This window comes from Cryptomeria japonica, chromosome 1 (assembly GCF_030272615.1).
Source record: "Cryptomeria japonica chromosome 1, Sugi_1.0, whole genome shotgun sequence".
NCBI classification, from domain to species: Eukaryota; Viridiplantae; Streptophyta; class Pinopsida; order Cupressales; family Cupressaceae; genus Cryptomeria; species Cryptomeria japonica.
In genome coordinates this window covers 543105024-543117480 of record NC_081405.1, presented here as the reverse complement: position 1 = coordinate 543117480, position 12457 = coordinate 543105024, and the positions used below count along the sequence as shown (strand labels likewise).

At 36.2% G+C, this 12457-nt stretch overlaps 1 protein-coding gene across 3 annotated transcripts in view; it reads left to right on the top strand.

Annotated features, from left to right (window-relative positions):
* LOC131044864 (flowering time control protein FPA) overlaps positions 1–11654 on the top strand; it is a 46203-nt gene extending 34549 nt beyond the window's left edge. For all 3 annotated transcript variants that reach the window (XM_057978330.2, XM_057978331.2, XM_057978329.2), the window contains 2 exons: positions 5822–7246; positions 11106–11654. In XM_057978330.2, coding sequence (XP_057834313.2) covers positions 5822–7208 — 1387 coding nt within the window. In that variant the 3' untranslated portion in view covers positions 7209–7246; positions 11106–11654. The remainder of the gene's footprint in view (positions 1–5821; positions 7247–11105) is intronic.
* Positions 11655–12457: the final 803 nt, after the last annotated feature.

The following is a 12457-nucleotide window of genomic DNA, read 5'->3' as shown; positions in this document are numbered from 1 at the left end:
TCACCCACGTCATGTATCACCTCCTCTATTTTCTCACATAGGAATGTGGCGTTTTTGCAGTGTGCGGAGACATCAATGGACTTGATGAAAACAATGCCCCCTGAAATTAAAAATAAAGCAAGATCAATGATCATTCAATAAATCATTAAATAAAAAAAAATAAAAAATTAATGACCAAATGAAATTAAAATTAATCAATCACCTGCGGAAGAAACAATAAAATTAAGGAGAGTTCTATTTCTCCTATCTGTCCAACCATCAGTCACGATGGTGCAACTTGTCCTACTCCATATCTGGTGTTGATCCTGTAATTCACCCTTCACATCACACACTAAATCTAACAAAATTGGTCCCCTTAAATCAGATTCAGACAAAATTGGTCCCCTTAGTCAAGGTTGCTGCAATAAGACATTATTACTAATGTAGGTACTAAGGTAGTGTTTGTAAATTTCTTTAAAAAGAAATGCAGGGTTTGATCAAAATTTCAAACTAAAAAAAGAAATTTACAAACCCTGTGGCTTACCTACATTAGATTTTGGAAGAAAATGTAAAACTTTCAAATGAAATGAATAGAAAATTAATCAAACAAATTACAATGAAATTTTGCTTACAAGAAACAAAAAAACTCAAAAACTCAATCTTATCTCTTGCAACAAGCTTGAAATGAGATGCAAACTCTTCCCTTCCAACTCTTGATGCACCAAATGAAACTATAATGCAGTTCCAATGTATCCTTGTTTCTCCTCACAACTCACCTTTCTCCTCCCATTTTGCCAAATGAATGAAACGAAGTGCACTTTTAGGCTAAAAGCATAATATAAACAAAAAAAATCAATTGAAAACATATTGTAATTTAAAAAAAAAAAACTTAAAATGCACTGCTGCTGGCCGAGTTTGGGAGTTAGGACTCGCCAAGCTCGGCGATTTTGGGCAAGTCCGAGTCTAGGCGATTTCGAACTCAGACTCGGCCGAGTCTGAGTCCGAGCCCCTTGGACTCGCCAAGGCTTACTCGGCTGGGGAGTCGCTGAGTCCAGGCGATTTCAGGGGATTCCCGTTTCTCTGCTTAAAACAAATTTCAACCACCCCTTTGTCAAGCTTGAATTTTTGACGAATATGAGAAACTTGTCTCTTGAAGATATCAAGGACTATCATAATTGCTTGAGGCTGCAACTAACAAGTAGCTTACAAAAAAATAACATGACATAAAGAATATCAAAACCAGCAACAACAACATCCTCCTGATCAATTACGTAGTCCTCAACCCACATTGTTGGACCAACAAGCTACCTCGTAGGAGGGATGCTATGTGCAATAGTAGAGGTGGGAAACACAGTCCCAATACCATATCCTTATGACGCCTAGTCTTGTGTAGCAAATAGCCACAAAATATGGGCATTGTATAATCATTGTCCAATTTTGCAACCTGATTACAATGAATAATTCGTAAAGAAACCAACACCTTACCCTAGTTTCTTCTGCTAGCATGGTCGGTAACACATCCCCAAATTGCATTGGCAAGAACCTTCTTTAAAAGACACAACTGAAGCTCCACATCTGGTACACACATCACTAGATTAGCAATGAATTCCTTATGCAGGATTGCCTTTGGTCTATATAATCATGCTTACTACTGACATCTTTGAGCACTTGATACACAAACTCTAATGCTGCATTATTTTCATGGCATAAAAATATGATGGATCCAATTCAATTCCATATCATGAAAGTTTTCAGTCTTTCACCTTCTCATCACTTCTTTTATAGCCATCCTTGCAAAGAAAAGTCATACACACTTTACAACAATGTAATCCAAAAGCACCAAATACTGGAGCCACGCTGTGGCAAACACATGTATTTAATCCTATAAGAAGAGAAGGAAATCAGACTTTAGAACCCTCATTCATTGCCACCTATTTTGTTGTCAGTATTCCACATGTAAGAGCTAAGGTATGCCCACAATCAAATACAGAAAGCGCCAAGCCATTTAAAACAAGTACTCTCCATGATGACAATTACCACTTTCCACTGAGAAAATAACACAAAGAAATGGGATGAAGCCTGTGAAAGGCTAACCCAATAAACAAAGGAAGATATAAAATCAAGGAGGGTGGCTACTTATAATTGCCCAAACAGGATTATGTAGAAGTGATTGAGCCACACTCTGATTGGTGAGAAAATCCACAGCAGCATTCACCCTTATCTCACAGTGCTTAAAATGAACATCCGTGAAATGTCTTATTAGGCCTTGCACTTCTTCCACAAAACAAATAAATCTCCTATTAAGGAAATGACTTTTAATCAAATCATTAACTACTATAAAGAGTCTCCTTCCAATATCACTTGTTTATAATTAAGAGATAACCCTGATCCCAGCCCAGCCAATAGTGCTTCCCACTCAATTTCTTTGTTCATCTTATTGCCAAGGTATAAAGATCCCCTGTATAACAATTTATTATTGCTATCACACAGTACAATTCCTCCATCTGTTTTACTTGGATTTCCTTTGGTGCCCCCTTCAAAATTAGCTTTTACAGAAACTTTCAGGGTGGGGATCCATAATTCTTGTGCATCAAGTATATAATTCCTTTTTGCAAAATTTAATGTACAATAACATAATAATAAATACATATTTTATTGCACATACATAAAAATTGAAAATTGAAAAATTAGAAATTTGGAGGACTTTTTTAGTGTAAGCAATCTGGATACTTATCTTCTCCAAGAATGGGGGTAGATCGTGTCTCACAAATTGGAGAGATCACTCTTAAAAATGCCTCTCTTAGATTGTAGTAGCCATTCAAGGAAATGGGTATGTGTAGAATAGACACCTCGGATAAATCGACAAGAGGGGTATGGGAAACACATTCTTAAGGGAATAGCCCATTACCCACCAGCTTTTGGAAGGCAGTTATTTTAAATATATTTCTTATTTTTTTCTTGTTTTCATTATGTCTCTTTCCAGGAAATAGTAATAGATTGAAGATTCAGAAACTTGCAAGCACTTACAAAAAGAAAACTTGCAGAACTGTAATGGTTCTTTAAAACTCAAATTTATGGTTTTTAACAATTTAAAAAATAGGGTTTTGTTTAACCCCAGTACCCTGGTTGGCAACCCTATAGGTGACAATTGAAAAATTGATTGCTCAAAATAATCAGATGAATTAATCAATTATATACAACCCTATATAAAGAGTTTACAAAGACGACGTTCTAAATTAAGAACTAGTCGTTTAAGTGAAAACTAAAAAGCTAAGGCTTTAAAAAACTAAATAATAAAAAGCTAACTACGCGTCTTTATTAAAGAAGCAATAGTTACACTTAAAAGACTAAACAAACTAAATAAGGTGACTAAAAAGCTAAATAGCTAAATTAAGTCGACAACTAAGATGACCACTAAGAATAAAAGATGACCATTATAGAATAGATATTAACATTATTTTAATACCCTCCCTCATGGTCATCGTACTCAATACCCTACAGAAGAAACTGCATGTCTTTCGATCACAAATGCAAAGAACACTCTGCTGGTACGAAGACCCTCCCAAGATCTACAGAATATAAATGACCAAGAGTACCAAAAGCCATCCAAGTTGATGTAGTCCTCACATGCGAATTAGAGATCTGACACATGCGAATTACTGAAGCTTGAAACCATGATTTTGAGGAAAAATCAGCAAACCTTTTTGCAGAAGAGTACTGAGCATTGTTTGCTCCAGCAACTCCAAAATAGACTGCAAGATACCACGGTTGCAGATGTTCGCCTTGACAACTCCAGGTGCGACCCAAAACCAACTGCAACAAAGCACGATTTTTGTGGAAAAAAACGTCAAACCCTGAGAACTTTGTGAATCATAAAATCCCACGTGAACTTTGTGTATTACAGATGATTTTTGAGGAAAAAATCGTGAAAACCTTTGGACAATTTGTCAAGAAAAAATCATGAAAACCTTTGGACAATTTGTCAAGAAAAAAAGTCACTTTTAGGATATAAGTTTCACTTTTTAGTAGGCGGAATTCAAAAATAAATTAAATTTTGCATATAATTTGCTTTTTTGGGCCGCCCAGCTGCCTGGGTTCGACCTGGGTCCACCCGGGTTCGACCCGGGTTCGACCAAGGACGAACCACCTCTAGGTTTTTCGAACCCTGGTCGAACCCAGTCCGAACCGGACCCGAACCACGAACCCGTTCGAACCAGGACCGGTACCAGGGGGGTCCAAGGGCGAACCCGGTAACTTAGAAAAAACTAAATAATAAAAAGCTAACTATGCGGCTTTAATAAAGAAGTAATAGTTATACTTAAAAGACTAAACAAACTAAATAAGGCGACTAAAAAGCTAAATAGCTAAATTAAGTCGACAACTAAGATGACCACTGAGAATAAAAGATGACCATTATAGAGTAGATATTAACATTATTTTAATAACAATCCCCCTCTCCACAAGAATATCTTAGGGATGTTTCTTCTTACAGTGGAGGGTTGGAAGGGGGACATATTTGCCCCATCTGTGCGCCCTGTGGTCGTCCCTGTCTTGGAAACCTTAGTTTTTATTTTTTAATTCGGTGATGCGGGGGGCTGGGGTAATATGTTACCATGGAATGCTGGTTATATATCAGGTCGGACCAAGCAAAGAAAAGTCATGATCTGGTAGGTTTTTAACTGCTTTCTTAACCTGTAATAGCTGAAATTCAAAACTTAGAACCCAAAAATGAGAGGCCAAAAACTGATAAATCAAATGAAAATGGTGAGAAGGAATGTGATATGTGCATTTACAGAGGACAGCCTGTTTGCAATGCAACTCTGTTAGAACTTTCAAGGAACTTCCTTTATGCAACCTGTCAAATGCTCAAAGTAATATATTGTATGTTTTTAACATCAGCTGTGTTTAAATGGGTGCAAGTTTGGGCTGTAGGAGAAAAAATGGTACCACTTGTAATTGAGGACAGCAGAAAAGCCTTCCATACAAACCTACTTGTATAGCAGCTGAGGGGTTCAGAAGAAGCCTTGAAGTCTGAGAGGTGGCTACACTCTTTACATATCTTCTTCATTATACCTTCCATTCTAGCATTATACTGCCCACTTGATATAGAAATGGAGGATAAGGAAACTGGAGTTGGTGTTAATTGCATAACAAAAAGTTGACAGGATGCAGGGATATCTGGTTATATCACACAGTTCAGGCAGTAAGGAGATACAAAGGAATTTTTTCGTTTGTAAGTTTGTGGGCTTATAGTTTTAAGAACTTTATAACCAATAACAATAAGAACATTAAACATGCATGCTAAACGAGCTAGGTATTTGAAGATGAAAATTTGATTTAGTTACACTGTTTGACATAGGAAGCTACAATCTGTAGTCAGACAAATTTTTTATACCAATAATGAACCATTGCAGAAATTTCCAAAAGGTCCTCTGGTTAAAGAGATGCAAATTTAGAGAAGACATTAAAACATGATCTCATCTCTTTCAAATTAAAAATGATCTCATCTCTTTCAAATTAACTTTGGAAACCTAGAAACACCATTTCCCATCCTTGTAGGACTGGTTGGGGCTTTTCTAAACCAGTTTACCTAGTTTTTGCTTTTGAAGGAAATCTCAAGATTAACCTTTGAAGTTTCTCTTCATGAAAAATTTGAAGTTCTACAGATCCAAGTTTTAGGTCTAAATGAAATACTTTGCGTATCTTGCCATACTTAATAGGCTTTTTCATAACTTGTCTTTCTGGCTGTAATGCATATTGTATTTACTATTTACATTTGTTGCCTTTCCTTTTATCATACAATGCATTTAATCATGTCTTTCGGAAATATTTCTCACTGCAGGCCTGAATTTCTAAATTGCACTGCTAGAACTGGTTTGGACATGCTTGCCACCCATTTTAATAAGGCAGGGAGTGTGGGAGTTGTTTTCTTTGTTCCAGAAAGTGATCCAGATATTGTTCCATACAATGAGTTTATGCATTATCTAGGTGAGAAGCAACGTGCTGCTGTTACAAAACTGGGCGAAGGGACTACCTTGTTCTTGGTTCCACCATCCCAATTTTCTGAGCAAGTTCTGAAAGTGCCAGGGAAAGTGAGCATTTCTGGAGTCATTTTGAAATTTGATCAGCCAAACTCAGGCCATGGTCTTCCTCCTCACCCATCTTCTGAATTGGTGAATGCTCAGCCACATCCTTTCCTACATAGACCATCAGTTACAAATGGGATCCCAATGCATGAAGATAGTATTCATTCAAAGTCACCTTCTCCATTACCTCCACAACAATATGCAGGCCATGGCAATGCAAATTTCTATTCAGAACATTATCAGGCCCCTAATACATCGTTTTCCTCAGTGCAGTCACTTCCGCCTTCAGCAGGTGCTCCAGTTGTTTACCAGGCTCACAGGTCTGGGACTTCTCCATCCTCCAGCTCTTTTGAAGGAAACATGAATGCAACTGTTGTAAATGATAACATGCATCATAATATTTCACCGCAAAGTCAACTTCCTGCCTCACCTTGGTCTGCTCTAAATCAAGACCGATCACATGTTCCAAATTCAAGAGCTGGAACATTTGCATCTGACTCTTCCAGTTTCATTATGGCATCACAGCCTGAGTTTTCATCTACTCAACAAGGTCTTACAGTGCAGCAGCAACCAAGCTTCACTCTAGCACCAAATTCTGTGCAACAGTCTGTGGGAGTTGCAAATAATCCCATTATAGCTGGTTCAAGTGATCAAAATCAGCATTTGCGCCACCCTATGCCTCTTGCACCGGCTAACATTCCATTACAATCTGGACATCTAGCTCAGCTTGCTAACCTTTTAGGTCAACAAACACAATCTGTACAGCTCTCTGTCACACAACCTCTTCTGGAAATCCAGCAGAAACCGCCACCTCCAACACCTCAAGCAGCTCCAAATTTCAGTTCTGTTCCACAGGCAAACTTTCATATACAGCCAAATGTGCCTTTGCCCTTGTCATCGTCTCAATTCAGTTATGGTCAGCAAGCACAGCAACAAACATCTCAACAAGGTATGCTACTTCGCACAGGGAATTTGAGTGATGTTCGAACAGCAGAATCCCTAGTACCTGACAATCAAAAACAGAATGATGGTAGAGAAGAGACAGAAGCAGATCCACAAAAGCGGTTGCAAGCAACATTGCAATTGGCAGCTGCTCTTCTTCAACAGATTCAACAGCAATCTAGGGCAGGGGATCAACAATAATAACTAGTTGTTTGATCAAACATAATGCAAAATATGAGGTACAAATAGTTTTGAAACTTTATTCTCTCATCCTACATTCTTTCTTATACTTGAAACCCTTGTTGCATATTTGCCGTGGCATAGTATTTTTTTTGATAGAGTTTCTAATCAATTAGGTAGAGAGAATCTAATATATTCTAGTTTTTTGAATTTTCATTTTGGGATGGGCTTATTAAATGATAAACAAGTGGGCATGTTAGAGAAGAATTTTCAGAACAAACTAGTGCTTGAAAATGTCTTTTCTTTAAGTCGTGAATGATTTGGTTTTTGTGTATTCCATAATCCGATGTAGTGAGGTAAGAGCTTAGTCTGGGCTATGAATAGGCAAACATCTTGTCTGATGCTTTTCAAGAAAAGTAATTTGTTTTCCTGTTAGATGCTTCAGAAATGATTGGCATTACAGGTATAACGAATACATCAGTTATGCTCTTTGTAAGGATATACTTGGCCCAGGACTCTTTGCAGTGCCTTTCTTTCAGTAAGCTAGGTATTACAGATTTATGTGAAGAGGATCTCTACACGCTTCTTGACATCTTTTTGTTTAGAGTTTAGTGTGTTCTTTTGTTGTTGATACCACAATTCAAGACCATAATATATTTGGGTTTCTTGCATGGGCTTTGCAGTTTTTTAATAAATGCTAGTCTTATAGGAACCTTGTTAGACAAGGAACTATTTAAGCCATATAGAATCGCAGACCTTATTTAGAATTCTGGTGGTCTTGTAATCTCAGATCATATATTCGTTGCTAAGTCCTTGCTTTAACTACTGCTTTGGAATGCATAGAATACTGTACCGGATCTAGAAATCTAGTGATATTTTTATCCCAGCTTCCTAATTTGCTGCTATGTCCTTGATTTGATTGCCACTTTGGATGATTCCACTATGTGAATTTGTTGGCATTTAGAAACCATCCAGTTTACTAATTTGAGTTATTTTACCATATCTATGGCCTGACCAAAGTTATTATTGTTAGAACTCGCACAAATTGCATAGATTGAAAGTTGTTGGCCCACGGAATTCCAATAAACTTCACAACTACCAGTTGGTCCTAGATTGTCCCCTGCTCCACTTTCAAAATTTAATTTAATATACAGATTAGACTTACGTGACTAAAACTTTCTAGGGCCTTAATGGAAATGGAAGATATTTCTTTTTGTTATTTTCAGTATTCCACAGAGAGCCTTCCTGAGTTTCTGGGTCATTGTCCCCTTTGGATGGACTGGGACTTGGAGAGAATGTCCTCATTTCTCAGGACTGGATGACATAAAAATTAAAAAAGGTAAAATTTTAAGGAAAAATGCTGAAAACCCGAAAAAGTTAAAGGAAGGATTATCATTACATACTGAGAACATTCAGTTTACTTTTTCAAATTTCATCTGCTTTTATTTTATTAAAAATATTTTAACATTCAGTTTACTTTTTCAAATTTCATCTGCTTTTATTTTATTAAAAATATTTTAACGGCTCTCCTGTCACCAGCCCTAAAATCTGAAATTTTTTCACTGTCCCCTAAAACTTTGCTCCAAGGTCCCCCATGTCTCCATTCCAGAAACTCAGAGAAACACTGGTCACTTAGTTTATTATTTATGTTGTTTTTTTGTGTATCTTTTCTCGCTGTGAGTATCAGTCATAGATTGATATTTGATTTTATCTATTATGAAATCACTTTGAAATACGTTTTCCCCACGAGATGCTGGTACCACATACAGAAGTTGGTGAGCCGTGTTATATTCTATTCTATAAATATTGTCTGGTTCATTTAATCATCGCTATCATTTAACCTAATGCTCGTTTTGATAGTTTTTAGGTGAAGTGTAGGTTGGTCAGTTGGACTTAGCATATTTTCTAGTTTTTGTCAGACATACGTATATATAACACATAATAAGGCATTAAGGGTATAAGTATTTTCATATATAATGTATATAACACAATAATTTTGAACTGTGCATGCACAAATGTAATAACTCCATGCATATTGCAATCATGTATGGCAGGCACATCAATACAAACAAATGACTATGAATGAATGTTTTGTTGATCTCTCCTCTACCATCCCCTCTCTTTGTATGCATGGGTTTGAACTATTGATATACAAGAAAATATATTAACATTTATTGACAGCAGTTAATAGAGGTGTGGTCATTTAGATACATGCAAATGTGCTCTGGCCCACAACTAAGCTAGTAAACCCTAAAAAATTGTTGTTAAACAGGGACCATTGCTGGGATCAAGGTGCTTGCAAGATTTTTTTTTCGTTGTTTTGGAAGGGATCTTTGTAGTCAAGAGTGCATCATTCATCTTAGTTTTGAATGCAGCTCTCGAAAAGAATAAATGCTATATATTTGCTTACAGAGAAATATTCCATTTATAAAACGACACGTAGAGATTTTTCCCTTGTACATTGCTGTGTCCAGGATCATCAATTGTCTTTGCACTGAAGCATGAAGACATGTTTTAGTTGCAAATTAGTGAAGAAATGATGTTTTTCTTTGCCGGAAAATTATGGACTTGTCTGAGTTTTGAAATCAAGAAATAGTTGGAAAGTTCATTATCTAATTCTACATTGGATACTCTACCACAAGCACTTGCTTTTAGTAACTAAAAAGGGACATCTATTTATTAGACCGTATCTCCCAGCTTAAAATATTTACATTATGTTCAGATTCCTGTGGATGTACAAAAACATAAACTCTGGAACTGTCATAAACTCTCAGAACTAACTCCAGCAGGTAAGTAAGTAGTCAATTCATAAGAAGTCAATTCCAAGACAAAAGAAGACATCACCACACAACAGTCGGTAGTGATTATCATAGGAGGATTTATTAAATCTTGATGCGGCCTGAACCATTATGAGCCAATAGCAACTTTAGAATCTATTTCATGTCATCCTGCCTGACCTGCAGGGCTTCTAGAAGAGTTCTAGTGGCATTTAGTATCAGCACCATTGAGATTGAATTTTTGTAATATATGATCATTGGTTTATATCTAGTTATACACTTTAAAAAACATGATTAATTGGACTGATTTGGACAATGCTCTTTGAACATGTCCAAAATTGGAAAGTAGGACAGGTTAGATTCTTCAAGCTCTTACATAATCATTAATCTCTTATTTGTATCACGCACTTCTAGAAATTCTGCATTTTAGGAATTTAATGAAAATAATTCTTGTTTGTTCAAGTGAAAACATATAGGGATGTTGGTTGATCCTTTAATAAGGTAAAATTTTCTTAGATAAGGAACCGTTTTACATCTGTAGCTAGTGTAATTATCATTTTGTTTAGCTATCAAGCATTAAAACAAATCTTATAAGCATAAGTCAACAACCATCTTTCTATCTGCAGGAAACATTTACTTCAAGTATCATTGCCGTCACTCCTAACAATTTTTTAAGCATGAATTGTTCTTGAGATCATCATTATAAGTCTATTTATTGTTTCCTGGAATTTTCTAAAAATGCAATAATTTAATGAAAGAGCACATGGATTTCTATTACTACAAGGCACAAATTGTAATGCAATCATATATATTTTCCATCCAACTTTCAAAATCACTTACGAAACTAAGACACGCTCCTCTAAACAACTGGTTCATGTTAAAACATTGAACATATAGACTTCTGTTGCTCCGTGCATGTTCATGTTAAATTATATATAAATACTTGACGGAACTACTCTTTTTTCCAATTTTCGGTTGACACTTTTGAGATTCAAATCTGACACATGAACAAGAAGGAATATGACGAAGTGATTTGGTTTCCTGAGGGTAATATACATGCAGTTGTAACTAAAAACATTTTTTTTCCCCTAAGCAGACTATGTTATTAATTTCCTCTATACTTTGCATGTAATTCAAGCAGAATGTAACTACCAAATATATGGGAACCTGCGCAGCTATTGCCATTGTACACATTCCTACAATCTTGAAGAATCGTGCTCAAGAGGGATTTGGATGCAAATTGAACAGTTGCTACATAAGAGGATACAAGACGCACCTAATCATTTCACAAGCATAATGTATTTGCCTTCAAATTAATCACAGCAAGACAGGCTCGAGTGATTTACATATTTCAAAATTTTGTGCTTCTTGCAATCTTTAACAATTACTTTGTTACCCATGGAAGGTTGTGTTCCGAGCCTTGCCAGTAACTGTGTCGAATACTCCATGTTATATTTTGTTGTGCAACTCAACTGAAACCTCGTTTTATGTGGTGCTTGTTTTTTTAACATTTCTGACAGTTGAAGATAAGCGGGCAAGTCAGTATGTACATATTATTGAGCTGTTAGGTCTACTGTGTTAAATCAGCGAAGGTCACTTAGGGCTTAAGCTTATGGTAAGTTCAAGAGGTTGGATTCTCTGTATGAGAGACTTCTGGATTGTATTAATGGCTACATTTCTCTTTTGCGTTGTTTTGGATCAGGAGTCTTTTACTTTCTCTTAGTTACCATTTCTGCGGTAAAACCTGTTGCTGTATGCAACAAACAAATAGCAGAATTATTATTAATGTGGTATGGAATTGCTAAGCTTGAGATCACATCAAAATCAGAAAATGGACATCTTAAATATAATCCTTAAAAAACAATCTTGAAATTTCTTGTTACACTCAGTTACGCTGGATTGTGCACTTCAGAATTAGCTAACAATTATCACTGCATGCAAATGCCTGTACAAACCTTCAACCACTTTATGGTCTCAAACGTTTTATTAGTCGTGAATCAATGTTGAATGAAACGAGCATAACCTTGAAACCCATCTTAAATAGCCTTGGATTAAAGATCATAATCAGGTGGGATAAAACCAAATTTGGTATAGCCAATGTTACTGGAAAACAGATCCACAATCGATTCAAACATGTAATAAATTGAAGCACAAAGATCCAAATATTATATAATTGGCAATGGTGCATACAGGCCTGGGTGAATGAAACAAAGTTGAAACGTGCATACAGGCCTGGGTGAATGAAACAAAATTGAAACCTGAACATAAAAATGACATTATCATTGCCAGACTACTATTAGAGCATATCACATGAAAACAAAATTAGGTGCATAACACGCGTTCCAAATCAAAGGCTTATAAAAATATTTGTGTGGGAGCTGAAGCTTTGTACGGAAACCCAAGGCACAAAATTCAATATAGCTTGGGGATGCACGTTTCTAAAGGTGGTGTTTCAATAATGAAGATTTGGGTTGTGCAATCTAAGTTTAACAT